This window comes from Accipiter gentilis, chromosome 17, assembly GCF_929443795.1.
Source record: "Accipiter gentilis chromosome 17, bAccGen1.1, whole genome shotgun sequence".
NCBI lineage: Eukaryota > Metazoa > Chordata > Aves > Accipitriformes > Accipitridae > Astur > Astur gentilis.
Window position 1 is genome coordinate 17,730,158 of NC_064896.1, and position 16,114 is coordinate 17,746,271.

Consider the following 16,114-nt stretch of genomic DNA (forward strand, 5'->3'; position numbering starts at 1 on the left):
CACTTGCCGGGAATCAGACACTAAGGCACTTTACAACATCAACCAGAAAAACACATCACAGTATCCCTATGGCAAGTTTATTATATACAAGAAAAATTATACATATTCTACACACAACGAGAAAGACAGACACTTATAGAAACCATGATTGGATTCTAACTTCAGGATTATCTGGATGTCAGTTTTAGCCATGTAAATAATAAGAAAATGTTGTAAATTTAGAATAAATCTTAAAACCAAGAATAAACAAGGCAAGGTGTATTTTTAAACACATTATCTTGGCAAAGAAACACTTGGAGGATAGCCAAAGGTTTGCCTAGATGCTGTGGGGTTAAACCCCATTCCCTCTCTCCCCCAAGTTTGCCCTTGTCTCTACAGATGTTAACAAGGTTTATGAACACATTAACATAAAGTTCTTTCTAGTGAAGACAGACAGAGTCCTTGGACCTGGACTTCAGACCACCTGCTACTGCAGGTCCAGAGAGAGTGCAGGTAATTTCATAGCTTACCTTTTCTAGACTCACACCCGTTCTTTTTACAAGTGCTTGGAGTCTTGCAATAGTCTCATTTTCCTTTAGCAGCTCATAGGAATTCAAAGGCGATCCTGCTATGTTCCCATTTCTTTTATCAGAAACCAGGTCACATGCTCTGAGGCTCTTCATCTTGGAGGCACTTTCACTGCAGTGAAGGTTTCCCTCAGGTGGAATTCCAAAAGCCATTAGTATCTCCGAAATTTCCTGAATGAACTCAAGTTTATTTGGGAACTGGGGTAAGTCTTCTGGCAGCTCAATGAAATGGTTGTCTACATCCACAAAGCACAGGTTAGCCTGGGATTTAATTTAGAATAGGATACTGTTACAACATCACTGAGCACAAGGGTCATGTTTTATTCATCTTTGGGTTTTCTGCTTATTGAAATATTCAAATACATTTGTGTTTGTTCAGTTATTTTGTAAAACAGACTTGCCCCAACCGTAACTGAACTGGTTGGTTGGCTTTGAAGAAAGCAGCGCAAGGTCTACATTTCCAGGTCTTTCAAGGAGGTAACAAGAAAGACAACTCATTTTAAAGTTGTTTAGTAGGTAGAAAAGAGATTGTAGCATGTTAGGTACAGATGTGTGAAGTTTTTCATACACATACAGCTAGATTTTAACTACAGGATATTTGCAATACTATTTAATACACATGTACACATAAGCGGGTGACTGCCTGTTTTTCCGATTATCAGTCCACTTCTCTAAGAGATTTGCAAATTCCATTCTAAAAGGTGTACTGATATTGCAGAAGCTGCAATAAAGTTATCTTCTCTTTTTTTTTGTAAGCAACTTGAGAACCAAGGCAACTCTTGAACGAGTCCATAAGTTTGTTTCCAAGGGGAAAAAATTAATTGAACTAGTTTCAATTCTGTTTTCCTTTTCCAATCTCTACCTCATTTATCACCAAAAAAGACCAAGGGGAAAAAAAAACCAAACCCCAAACCAAAAAAAACAACCCCAAACACCTGTGTGGCTTTCACAGCAACATCAAAAGCAGTTATGCATCTTTCAAGGATTTACCTCACCCTATATTTGGTGAGGGGGGGATTTCCCCTTTTGGCTTCTGCACTGCAAAATCTGAATCAAATGGTTTCATGACATTACATAATTACATACATCACAGCAAGAACCCCATTCATGTGCGAAATCTGCTTGGAAAGTTAAGCATACAGAAAAATAACTTTGCTTTTCTGCAAAAGCATTTCAGTTTTTCTTCACTGCAGAATTAACATGGACTGTCACTTTTCTGTTTACCCTACCCTATACAAAATCCCTTCACCCAGACTATGGGGTACTTTCAACCTAGTTTAATTGCATTATTCTAGGAGGCACACCTGAACTCAGGTCTCACTATAGCTTTGCAGCAAAAATACATATCAAGTCATGAGAGCTAACAGACCTCCAGCTATTTTTTTTTATGATTCAGTAAGTGCAGAGGAATGGAAGCACTCTCACAATTTACTAGGAAAGAAAGAATTGGAAAGATTAACCTCACACTGTATGAATGATGGATGATCCCAGAAATCAGAGCAATGTACATAAGCACTGAAGCATCAGTAAGGACAAAGTAGTTCCGGTAGGATTTTGCTGTGGGACTTATCATAGGTAGACTAAAATAAGCTGTGCCTGACAAGACCCCTCCATTTAAGTAAACTGTTGTGAAAACATACATTTAATACTTGTGCCAGATTTGGCTCTCTTGGCATTTGTACAGAACAGTTAGGATGTCAATCCTCCTTAAAACACAAATATCTGTTGTGTTTGATTCCTTGAACTTCAACACTAAACTTTTAAAAAACCCATTGTAATTTTTGAAGCAGAACTCCACTGGACACATTACACTAGATTTGCATGGAACTTTCCATGAAAAAGTCCAATACTGCTACAATATTACCCATAGTTAAAAAGGTAAGTAGAATTATTCCAGTTCTCCACTTCCTGATGTTTTAGCAGTTTAATACTGGGATTGATTTCTTAGGCTTAAAGCAATACATATAGAACAGTTTAGTAGCTCTTGTAGATCCTTTACTGTAAATTACATCACAAATTGAATTAGGTATTGCAAAACAATCCAAGGTCAATAAATAGAACTAAGACCTTGATTCTGAAACAGCTTCTGGTGCACCCCAGAAAAAGTTTTTATTTTTTAAATAGGGCAGGTGTCATTGTTCAGATTTCCCCAGTACCAACATTGCTCAAACAGAGCAGGGGGTGCACGTGGCTTCCTAGCAAGGCAGCTCCAGTGGTAGGCTAGGATGCACGCAGAGTGCATCTGCTTCCCGTTCAAAGAAACATTCAGCACAAAGGGACAGCATGTACACAAGAACTCTCATGTTTCAAGTAAGCACCTGAATTTAGGAACTTCAAGACCCCCACTATACACATGGTTCTGTGATGATTAGAAGTGAAGTCAGCTAATATTTATCAGGAACATAAAGCACTTTGTTCCTGTAAGCACTTCAAGGCATGAGAGAAATAAAGCCTTGAAGCTAGGCACAATGCCTACCAATCGGTGCTGACGGAAAAACAAAAAATATTTAATTTGTTACAAATGGTCTGTGAAATGGCAAGACAGACTCATTAAGAAACCCTTCAAACAGTTTAATTGTATTACTTCCTTTTAAAACTCCCTTTAATGCATGCCACTCAACTTTACTTTTTTGGATTATTTTACCTTAGCACAGATTCTGCAGAAAACATCACTCTTGGTTAAGCTTGGCTGTACCTAAAAAGTGCTTGGCCAAAAAGTAACCAAATGTTAACCTTACCAATCTAGAGATTCCAGTCTTCACACTGAAAGTAAAATCCTTGCCAATGAAGCCAAATTTAATGCTTGCTAAAATCACTTATAAGTATCTGGGCTCACCTGGCTAATTCTTCTAACAGTTAAATATCCCTTTTGCAGAGTTTCTCTTTAAGACCATTACACATAGTTTAATCACTCTAAGCCACTAACGATGATTGTTTATCACACAATTTACTATTACATTTCCCAGAATTTGCCCTCTACAGAAGCATTTAAAAAAAGAAATATGTTAGTGTGCGGCAATACTCTAAAGAGTGTAAAGAATACTTTCGGGGACACTCTACACTTATCCAGTGCCTGGTTAATAATAACCCATAAGATAGGGGACTACCTACAGCAGCATAAGCAAAGGAGATTCAGTAGATGGCTTTAGCCTCTTTTAATTTAGGGAGACTAAGGTCATCCTCAAGAACTGCATAAGCACTTCTGAAAAGGCCATGTTCCCCAGGGAACAGAAATGGCAAAGAAACCTCACTTCACAAGCCCTTCAAGAGGCATCAAAACAACATTTTTCTGCAAAAATGAAATCCCAAGTAAATAAACCACCAGTAACAGACACCAAAACAGTAAGTCTCACAATGCTGCTACACTACAGATCCAACACAACGGAATACCAGTAAGAATAAAGGGGTCCCCTCCCTTAAAAAGCAAGGGAAATGAAATGGCACTTATTTATGGAATCATGGCCAACCAAAGCTTTTTGCATGCTAGGAACTGGGCAAGTACACAAAGTAGAAAAATAAAGCAGTTCTTTGATCACAAAGTTTTAGTTTTTTTGTTTCTGGAGGCAGACAGTTGAGTGAGCTGTGAATAGCTGACAACTCTGTATGTAAGCCTCTATGGATATATTGATCATCATTTTACACACACAAAATTAAAATGATATAAAGACAAGATACTTAGCAACATGTGTAAGTAGAGACATAATTGAAAGAGCATCCTTAAGTTAGTCGCTCAATATTTCAGGTCTCTAGAACAGGCAAATATTCTTTGATTTGTTGCTGAGGTACTGGTTTTCTCACCAAAAGAAAGCCTCAAATAGTTACACACCACTTTAATAGCAGATTGTTACAAGAGAGGACACGTAACATCATCACACAATAAAATGTTTTCCTGAGACACTACACTAAGGATCAAGGGTGTCACATCCTAATTTAAAAACTTGTCTTTCCCATAAACCTTCATCATCACAAATAGTGGGGTGTCCAGGTGAAAGTCTTACAAACCTTAGAAATGTGGATGCAAGAAAGTCAATGTCCATGTATCTGATGTCAAAGCCTGGTCCCCTGAGGTCAACAGCGCAACCTTCCATTGGCTCAGTGGAGTCTGGACTACACCCATCAATTCCAAAGCCAGAGGACAATTGCAATTCTTTAGTTTGACCTCAAATACAATAAGGGCCAAACCCCCGCACATCTAGCAAGGCCTGCATCGAGCCCATATCCTTCCTTTCAGCTCTGTTCAAAAATATAGAAGGAAATGATTTAGGTTCTGCCAAAAGGATGTCTAAGGAGGAACCACCATTCACTAATAATGAGTAAGGTCCCCACCCCACTGACATCCTAAAGAGAAAATATTCTTTACTTTAAGCATTAATATATAATTACATGGTATGCAAATAGATGCCTACAGCAACTTAGAACAGTCAGTTCCGATAGCACAATCACCACTACGTAATTCCCTATGCAGCCCAGGTGCTCAAAGTATAGGTCACATACAGGTTTTCACACCCCCTCCTAGACAGTCAGACTGAAACATAGTTCTGAGTTAAGGCTTCTGCTTGAATACAGCATTGAAAAACTAAAACCCATTCATCTACAGCATGTATCACCTTTATGCATTAGGTCCCAACCATGCAAATAACCACCCACTTAACACACAGAAAACAAGGATATGCAAATTTATACACACACAGCTGGCTTGTGGAAACTGTGTTTATTGTGATCCTAAATTCTAAAGGATGCTCCTATGCCATTCTTGTAAGCAAACGGTGACCTTTTGCATTTATTCTCAGCACTACTGTTCTTCATGCCAACCCAGAATTTGTGACTGAGAACAACTTACAGCTGCAGCTTTCAGAAACATGAATTTGACTCCTCAAGTGGCTGCTTAACACTGAAGTACAGGAAAACGTGAAACTGAAGTCTGTCAATAAATTTGCAGTATTATCAAGGATCTATCTCACCAGCAGATAGCCTGAGAATGCATCCAAAGCAGTGATTGTCTTTCCAAATAATTATCTTGGACAGTTTGGTCTAAATGTGTTGGCATCAAGAGGAAAAAAGGCTTTTCAAGAGATCTTTCTTACCTTCTAAAACAACATACAAAAATAAAACCCCACAGAATTTGTTAGGATTTAGCATTGAAGAACATCTTTTTAATGGTTTAAATAAAAATACTGAGAATAGATATCTGTCTTATATTAGCAGAGAACTGGATTTTATCTTAAAATCTTTCAACTTTTCTAAAAGAAAAAAGCTATTGCCCAAGACCCTTGGGATCACTTCATTAAAACACAAGCTTGTTTAAGGAGATACTGCTTTTGTTTGATTTATCCAGTGCTGGAAGACTCAGTGTTGCTTATTTTCACTCAAAATAATTTCAGTTTCCACCATTCTCGTGCATTACAGAGTGGCGAGATGCACATGCCAATCCAGTAGCACAAAATGGCCCAGATTAACTTGCTTGTTAAAAATACATTGCTATAGCACTGCAAAAGTTTCTTTAAAAAGAAATTCAAAGACACATCAAAAAACAACCTTACTTTAGTACTTGCTAGGTTTACGATCTGCAAGAAAGCTAGTTTAACCGCTTTTTTGATCAATTCTACTGATAAACAAACCACACTTTTGCCAGCAACATCTGAAACGGCTACGTGTTCTTTCCTTCCCCTTTGATTTCTGCAGCACCTTGTTCTAGCACGATTTCTCCCATGCCCCCCACGTTTCTCTTCTGTGTTCCTTACAAGCCTCTGGTGCAGCTATCAGTGAAACCACAAGGATGCTCATGCATACAGAAAGAGCCCTCAGTAAAGTGGCAATACGTATAAGAACAAGCTTAACCTTAAGTGCGCTATCACTGACATGTACAAGAAACTCAATCCTACAGTAAGCCTCAAGTCTTTTCTACAATTTTACTGGGCCACAGTCAGGTCTTCAAGTCATTGGTGAACTCATTTGAGTTCTCCATCAGGCACCGTTTTCTGATGTACCCAAGAGATAGTCTAAACTTGAATTTTGTACTAATGCAGTTATTTTGCTGAAAATTTTAATCATCTGACAAAGCATCAAATTCTAGGGTACAGCTGAGTTTCCATGCTCCCATGGTAAAGCATTCCCTTAAAGCACCAGATGTGACCAAAATATGGGAGACTGCCACCACAAGCAAACCAAAATGAGTCTTATGGCATATGTGTGCAAGACTTAAACCAAACCTGACCGAGTTAGGACAGATAGTATTTTCACATATATTAGCCTAAAACACTTTGAGCGAGACAAATTAAGTCTTTTTAAAACTTCATTATAAAACCACAGTCAAGAAGTCTACAGTGACACTGAGGCATCCATGCTATGCTAGATAGGAATATTATATTCTTTCACTATGCCCTTCAACTGAGAAGCACTAACTAGATCTTCTGTCAAAGCTCACTTCTTCAGCCCTTGCCTAAATTAGATATTTCTTTCGTCAACAGCAGCTGTCCCATGCATCCATGTGAACAGATTAGCAACAGAGATGTAGTTTATGCAGTTTCAAGACAAAGGCAAAAAAAAAAAATATTTTTTTTGCAGAACTCGGAATAAATTAGAACATAGAACAGCTCTCTATATTCCCTTTACAGTAAGCGAGGAAAACTCTGATACTTACCACATCTATGAATCAGGAGCCCGGAGGCAGGATTTGGAAATTAAGTTCCTCATATAACCCTGATAATTTCATAAAGGATCATACACAGTCAAAACTTGAGAGATAAGGAATGTTAAATATTAATATCCCTTTTGTTACTGATGATAAATTTGTCTTTACTGAAGTACAAATAATAGAATCCATATGCTCCCTTTCTTCTGTTCTACAACACCACATTTTATGCATGTTCCTTGTCAGTTTCTATGTCAGGAATTAGCATAGAGCTTCTTTCGCTCTTTAAGTGAAGGGTATCTGAAAACCTAATCATAAAGCAAAGTAATTTTGAGATGAACCTGTAATCTGCACTTCTAAATATATTAAAGCTGACCGATTAAATTATTAACATCAGAAATACTGACACTGACCAATAGTTTCACTTAGTGAGACCAGCATGCACTTTGAATTCTGCTTTACATTTTAAAATGGTCCACTTCTTGCAACAGCAGGGTTTGGGGGGTTGGGGTGTGTGTGGGTGTGGGGTATTTGTTCTTTTTTTGAAAGTAAACCCTCTACAATGAGAGTCTCAACAATAGTGAGCTCCTGTTCTTCCCAGTCTACTTTGCCTCTCAGATAAGGAAATCTATTGGTATATGATAACTTCTTAGTCATCTTTGAAGTCTCCAGCACACGTTCAAGTCCATTTCTATGCCATAGCTACGTTTTCAGCCTGCAGTGCTAAGAACTTAACAGTTCACAGGAAACCTTACTCAGCAGTGACTACCAAGGGGAATTCTCAGACTAACTCATACTCATCGTGTACAAAGCTTTAAGAGCTCACTTGTCAAGTAAGAAAGAGAAAAGCTGAAGCTTCAGAAGGGCAAGTTTAAGTCCTGCAGCAAATTCCATCACATGGGCACATTGCTCCTGATATCTCAGTCCTGTGTGTCTTCCCATCCCTGCCCTCCCAGACAATTCTGTTCTCTGTAAGATACTATCAAAAATCTACTCCTCCACCTTCATAAACAAAATGTAAATTGAGGTGCCAGATTATTTTTTTTTAATACTACTTCGATTTCATTTTTAACAGCTAAAAATAGGTCAACTACCTTACTTTAAACCTCCAAAAGTAAGCTGATAAAGCTGCTCAAAACCATTTACCTTTTAAATAATTGAAATACCTATTTGAAATTAAAATATGTTTATTTAGTTGGAAGTATTACAGTGATTTTAAAATGAGGAATTTTTTTAAGGTGTTTTTTTTTGATGGTGTGTTTTTTTTTTTTTTTTTTTTTTTTTTTACACACAAAAGGAGGACAGTCTTTTAGAAGCTTGTTATATTAGTGAAAACATCCATGGTGCATATTAACATGCATACCCACACAAGCATTTTACTTCACCAGCTATTCTTTCTAAAAAGTATACTAACCATATTAATTAGGCCTGCCAGTACATCCAAAATTTTGTAAAAATGCAGTAAATCAAAGCAATAGACTGTTTTCATGGCAAGACATAGACTACTCTGTTATTAATTATGCTGGGGAGGGGGTGGGGAGAGGAGAAGGAGAAAAGAAAGAAATCAAGAGATTTAATACTTTACTTTTCATAGAAAAAATAACATAGTTTGAAGAGAAATTTTCGTTTGAACTTGCCAGGAAAAACAAATGAAAACTATCAACATATGGATTTGAGAAAAAGAGCAATGTTGGCATGGTGACCAGACTGGAGGTTCACAAAAATATCTTGTCTTTAATTTCATGCAGCTTTTTAAAGAAGTTTTTCTGCATCAAGCTATGTTGCAGCACTGCCCGATAATGAAAATAAAAAACCACCACCACAAAACCCGCTGCCTGCCACACTTCTGCTTTCCCAGTAATGTCAATGATAATAGAAGAAAACAGACAACTGGAGAAAATGGCAGAGAGAGAGAATCCTACCAGTGCCTGTCAGTAGGGTGTTTCCCACGGTTTACCCAGTCCCTCCCCCACAAAGTTACACCTACAAGTAAGCAGGCTAGCAGGGGCCAGAGCTGTGTTCTGCAGCTAGTAACTCTGCAAGCGCTTGCTTCCCACAGGGCTACCTGACAGAGGTGTCCAGCTTCTTGACAACAGCCAGCCAGACCATACTCTAACACTCAGCGTTTTCTATACAGAAGAGCAAATAAACCATTCAATGGTGCTCAAGGAGGGAAGTCACTCAGATGACTCATGGAACTGCCTCCCCAGCCAGCCAGACGCCTGCCACCTCACATACTTCCCACGGGTGGTCGGTCACTGGCTCCTGCAGACGTTGCCTTTGCTACCTCAGGTAGTGCTCAACCACTCTGGGTCCCTTGATCCTCACAACCAGCTCTTAGACTCTCTCTTGGCGTGTCCCTAAAAAGAGCATTTGTGAAGCGAACAGTGGGATAAAATTAATAAAAACAACCTCTAAGCAGTTTGAACACAGTCCTAGCCCCTTGTATGAGCTGCAGAACCTTTACAGACCGTCTGCTCCTCCTTTATCCAGTGGCTGGTGTTAACAGAGCCTCACTACAAGGGAGGACTTCCTGAGCACTGTCTCAATTAGCACCAGTTTGCTCAAGTATATGCTGACATTCTGCTGCAGATTCTGCTGCTAGAAGAAAATTCGAAATAGTTTTGGTGCAGACACCTGATGGGCTGGGTCCACGTTAGCCAACCCCAACCCAGAACTGCAGTGCAAGGAAACCCAGCCTAATCCCGTGCAGCCAGGAACCAGCGCAGCGCTGAAGCCAGTCACGCTTTGCTCACTCAGCACCGCACAGAAGCGGCTATGTGGCCTTTTGGCTACAGCTGGTGAATTCACACTGCAATTTCTTGCATTTCCTAGCACTACAGGGCTAAGTTTTGCAGCACAAAAATGTTCTTTCTGTAATCCCACTGCAACAATACCCGTAAAATTACAGTTTAATTTTTTCAGAGCATACAATTTCCAAAACAGGGGCTTATTTATCTATTTCACCAGGTTTTCTCCAGCATCTCCAAAAAATAAAATAAGAGCTATCCCAAACCAGAGCCAGCAAGAACTTCACAATGGCTGTTAGAGTTAGCACTGGTGTTTTGGCTCATTTCTCAGTTCCCTCATAGTCAGGTACAATATTTAATCAATCGAGACGAGCTCCTCTCACCTCTTGAGGAAGTTCCAGCTTAGACCTGTCATCCAGCCCATTAGAGTGCAAGCCCATGAGGTAAGGGACAGGAGCATCTAGAAAATGAAGGAGGGATGCTGGAAGGATAGGAACATACACATGCTGCCACTGAAATGGAAACATTAGTGCTGTGATGGTCTCTGCCACAGTCATCAGTCTCTGATAATCTGAAAAAGATCAAGAAAAAAAAATTCTTTCAAAAACATTCTTAAGTAAATGAAATTAAGTTAAAGAAATGAGAGCTTGCTCTAAAACAGAAACCACAAACCCCAGTACTAGCTGAGCGGCATCTTAATGAAAGCCCAGACTTGTACGCCCAAGCACATTTTGCTGAAACAACAAAGAGAGCTCAACGCAAAGTAGGTCATTCTACAAGTCATATAGAAATGAACAAATTGAGTCTTAGCATCCGTTAAGTCATCTTCTGCTATCTATACCAGGGTTACCAGGAACGCCAGTTTGAGTATGGAAGCAGTATTGTAATGGCTAAAAAACACATCGGAAATAATTTCTCTTCTCTGCGCTTATGGCTTTCTATGGAAGCCTTGGATGAAACCCAAGGCATCTGGTATCTCTCAGATAAACATTTTTTTAAAAAGTGTTTAATTGTCTATAAAGCATGCTGTATAGTAGCCAACCCAACAGTGTGACTGAAATAACTGTGTAGAAAATAAAAAGGATCAGCTTCGTTTATCCTTTGCCATGTACGACCAAAGTCTCAGTTCAATGTAAAAACAACTCATCTCGCCTAGAATTTAACAGCAGTGCTAAATGCACCTGTGCAAGATGCATACCAAAAGATCTTTTTGTTCAGCAGCTGGTGGCTAGAGCACTTAACATTGCAGTATACTGGGCCAACACCTCGCCCTCCTCTTTTATACTACAGAATCATCTTTAATGGTTTTTGGTATCTATGCACTATAAAGGAGGAGGCAACACCAAATGAACTCAGAGTGTTTGGTCTAATACAACTGCTAAAACATTCAGATTGCTTTTGAGCTGCCAGACTGCAAAAAGCAAGCTCACAAGACTAAGACAATTCCTACCTTCAGTCAAGCTATAAATATAGTACAAACTGGAAACATAGGATGCCTTTTTCATGTTACTGCAACAATATCCAATTCCAGCCAGAAAAGGGGGGGAATAAGAGGAAGGGGAAAAAAAACCCAAAACATTACCCTTTGTACATGTGTTGGGGTGTGGGGTATGCATGTCTTCTCCTAACACGTTCATAAAAGTACAGATACTATGAAATTGGAAAAGACACTTGAATGGACAGGTTCAGGTGTTGAGGTTTCTGAAGCTGTTGCACGCTGTTGCAGAGTGCAGATGAAAACTGCAATAATAACATTTGTTCTAAACAAATGCTCTAGAGAAAAATTAAGCTTAACTGGGCACTTTTTAAGGTTATGGCTTTAATTCTATCCACTAACCATCCTCCACTCAGACTTGAGATAACAGAAGAAATTCAGCTCCTGGCATTCATGATCAATTTTGTTTGAAGACAAAGTTGCAGAGTTTGAGGTCTGCAAAGAGTCCCACAACCTAAGAGGAATTCCACACAGGTTTTGCTAATATCAGTCACAATTCTGCAATCTAGGCTTTTGATTCTTCAGATCAAGCTCTGCTGGGAGAAAAGGCTACTGCACAGAGCTACTTGTCACTGCCTCACAGTAGATGACTGTGACTGAAGGAGCCTTCAATCAAAACAAGCAAGAATAGCTTAAACAGTTTAAAGTTTTTGCCAAAAGCTTACTTGGACTGAAACACGCTAAAGAACAATCACTGAACATCACCAGCAGCACTCCCCTATTCTGCCTGGACACCAGTTTCTGCCTACACAATTACTTCCTAGTTTGCAGCTTTAATCACAGCCTGACTGCAAAGAAGTGATGAATTAATGATAAGCTTTGGGAAGAAGAAGAATCCATTCCATACCCTATTTTCTTCAGCTTTAAAAGAAACTTTAAATGTAGCCATAGATACACAAACATTCCAGCTGGTTCATATTCAGCTTGTTTATTTGAAAGAACAAGTCTCAGAATAGAAACAGTGTTTTCTTACTACACAAAACCCCCCTGTCTTATCTTGCTGGCTAATTTAAATACAACTTCGCCCTCTGTCATCAAGCTAACTTTAGTATTAGCCTTTCAATTTAATTACAAAGTAACATCAATAATTCAGAATTTCTATCCACTCAGCAGCTACATCCTGCAACGTAGTTATCTGCAAATGCAGCTGTCTTGACCCTGGATATTAAGCCATTCCCAACTATTTGGCCTGCACAGTCACAGCCTGCAAGTAACAATGACTACATTCTGCAGACTTCATGCTCATCAGGAGCATTAGCAAAAGGCAAGGACAAAGGCAAGAAGCCTGCAAACATAAACCAAAATAATTTAAATGTTTTCTTAAGTTATACCTATCCTGAGAGGGTATGGAGGTTTTTTGGTTTTAAAACAGAAGCAAGCAGCACACGTCTAGTACCTAAGCATTATGTAAGATTTAAAAATAACAACAACAAATTTAAAAGAGGGAAGAAGTGTTTCAGTAGTGGTCTTGCTCTTGTTTTTGAAACCAGAATATGCTTATTCTGGTGCAAATGACAGAGTCTTTTGGCCTTGCGTTGTACAACAGCACTGGTAGGGAAAAAATGACATACCTCTAGTGTGCTATTAGTTCGGAAAGTACTTAAATGATCACCACTGTGCAAGGAAAAGAAAATCCACTACTTTTTAACATGGCCACTTAAAAACACAAAAAAAAGGCTGATTTGTTCTCCTAACCAATTACTGTAGGTAAAATACATTAAAGCGTGTATGAGAAGTTATTTACACTAGTATTTATCTATATGTAGTATACCTAGACATTTGTATTTATCTGTAAAAAGCAAGTAAATCCAGGGAAAAGCAGAATTCAGGGGTCTTGGGTCTGGAAAGACAGGAGCAGGATAGGAAAGAGGTGGCAGCTGTAATAACCATGATTCCACCCCTCCATTCTCACATTCTACCAGACGTCTTTCAAGTGCCTACAGAAATTCTCTGACTTGGCCAAATTGAAAACCATTACATGATCACATTCTGGAATATGTTTTCCTTCTAATCTTCCTACTTCATGAATCACAATGAAATACTGTTGTATTTGTCAAGTAATTTCCATTCTGCATGCAACTCCCATATTGCTGCTTTAAGGCAGAGCTTTGCCCCTGCAGTGGTGACCATTACCACAGACAAGTTTGCATAACTTCAGACTGTATAAGGATAAACCAGAAAGATGGGTTACTTGCCAAGATTAAGCTTCTCTTTAACCTGGAGGGGAACAGAAGGGGAAAAAGTTATATACACAGTCCCTATGGACAGGTAGCATGCAATGCAGTTGAGCCACCAGAATAAAGCCTTGCCTGGAGAGTTTGCTTTAGGCATGTCTGTTCATAGTAGAAAGCATGGTGTAAAAGAAACATTCTTCAACAAATTTTTCTGAGCACAGGTATTCAGTATGTCAGACTCCTTACAGAAAACATACGTTTCTTTAATTGGGCCTTTTACTTCAAAAAACCTGTAACTGCAGTAAGAAAGAATGGTGGTTAGTAGAAGCAGGGGGTCAAAGTACTTCCTATTTGTGTTCACTTTTGTGTCTGGCAGGCTGATTAAAGATGCCTGCACCAAGCACTAAGTTTCCTAAATCATTGGAGGCATAGGAAGAAAATGTCTTAGGTAAGAGATTAGAGTTGGGCAACACAAGACTAATACTGCAAAGAAATCAAACTAATACTTTAAGTCTCCAGAGTGAACATAATTTTAAGCAAGTGAAACAAAGATGGGGAGGAGTATTTCAAAAGCAAAGCAAAGCAGAAAAAAACCCCTTTATTTGTACTTAAAAATCACAGCAGACCGCAAACATGCAGAAAATAAAACCTGTTCAAGATCATAGTCTGTGGCAGTGGTGCATTACATTTCTCCTTTTATTGTTTTCAGCTGTTCAGAAAATCACCTCCAAGCAGATTTCACAGCTGTCTTAACTCAGTGCACACTTCTCAGAAGAGCTCTAGGTGCTCTACAGAGATAAGGAATAAGTCCATTTCACAGATACAAGAGCAACACAAACTGCAGGAATGCAAACCAGCTCCCACAGAGTAATCTGGTGAGGGCACTACTGGCAGCCTCCAGCACCACTGCCTCTTTGCCAGCATTCCTCGGCACTGGCTCAGCACTAGGAGCAGCTTCAGATTCTTCACTGTCTATAGGCACCTGCATTCCTCTGACACTTTTCCAAATGGGAGACAACCCTCTCAAGAGGGCAATCAAATCAAGGTATTCATTCCCTACCTTTGGCTTACACTGATCCAAAACATATAGGCTGTGCCAATATAGTGGGACAAAAGAAGAATTTCCAGAAGCATAAAGTCAGAAACATGTCAAAGGAATCTTAAAGCAAAACACACTCACTGCCAAGTGAAGTTACTCCTATTCCAAGGACTGACTGCAACTTAAGATGCTAAATAATTTGTTTCAAAAAGGATTGCATCTGGCAGCAAAGTCCTCCAAGAGTTTTGGGGGTTTTTTTGTTTGGGTTTTTTTTTTGGTTTGTTTTTGGGTGGGTTTTTTTTTTTTTTTTTTTTTAAGAAAAGTAAATCTTACAACCAAACCCTCTGGTTCTGACATGTACTGTTCTAAATCTAAATCCACCCATTGAGTATTGCAATCTCATCTGACCTAGAAGAATGAGAAATGAACCCAACCACCTCAACTGCCACAAGTTTGAGCACCAAGAGATTTAACAAAACCAAAAGGACATTAAAAAAAAAAATTAAGATTTATATTCTGAAGGACAACCTAGCTTAGACCTCACGCTACTGCACATGCAAGAACATGAGCAAGGCCTTAAAGAAGTTCAAGCAATTTCTGATTCTACTTAGAGATGATGGTGCATTCAGTTCTATCTCCACCCAACATTCCCTGCTTTACAAACAGCAAAAAACAGATGTTAGTCAACCATACTGAAGAAAGAGCAGAATTAAGAAAGAACCATTAAGTAAATGTATGGACAATCAGAACCTCAGTCAGAAGTTCCAGTTTCCTACTGATATCATCCTTTTAAGTGAAGCAAGCAATTGATTTACTAAAATAGTTTTCTAATTCACTGCCATGTAGAAGAAACCAGAATACCATCATTAGAAAAGACAAAAACAGAAATTACAGGAAGAAAAAGCCGACTTTCTAGAATTTCAAAATACTTCACACTCCCATTTAAAGTAATATGAAAATAAAGTACATGTGTTTCAAAAGCATTTTAGAAAAGTCTTCAACTTGGCTGTTGGCAACACCATTAGTATGCAGTAACTTCTGTTATTAACTCACTAGGAGCTTCGAAAGTATTCTGAGTATTAGCAACCTGCACCAAAGGGTCTTTTTAAGAAAAAACAGCAGGTTTAAAAAAAAAAAAAAATCTGTGATTAGACCCCTCAGAAAGTACTTAAGAGAAGCTACATTTCAAAAAACTATGGCCACTATTACTGAGGAGGCACTGTCACAGCTAGATTGCCAAAACTGAGGGCCAAAAGTCAGCAACCAAGTAACTAAAATTCTTCTTCCAATAGAAGATGACTTTTCAGCCAGAAACTATAGGTGAGAACTTGATAGAGAGAGACAAGGCAAGTCCACAAGGTGCAACACAGCCCAACTCAGCCAAAGCTTGGGGCAAGGCAGGGAAATAGTGGACAGAAACTGTCATAAATAGCCAGGCCCACAGGGATCCTGCATGGAT

General features: G+C 38.9%; 1 protein-coding gene across 7 annotated transcripts in view; it reads right to left on the minus strand.

Annotated features, from left to right (window-relative positions):
* Positions 1 to 16,114, minus strand: part of DENND5A (DENN domain containing 5A) — a 72,326-nt gene that overhangs the window by 32,152 nt on the left and 24,060 nt on the right. For all 7 annotated transcript variants that reach the window (XM_049820004.1, XM_049819999.1, XM_049820000.1 and 4 more), the window contains 2 exons: positions 10,331 to 10,518; positions 510 to 827 (listed from right to left, as the gene is read on the minus strand). In XM_049820004.1, coding sequence (XP_049675961.1) covers positions 510 to 827; positions 10,331 to 10,518 — 506 coding nt within the window. The remainder of the gene's footprint in view (positions 1 to 509; positions 828 to 10,330; positions 10,519 to 16,114) is intronic.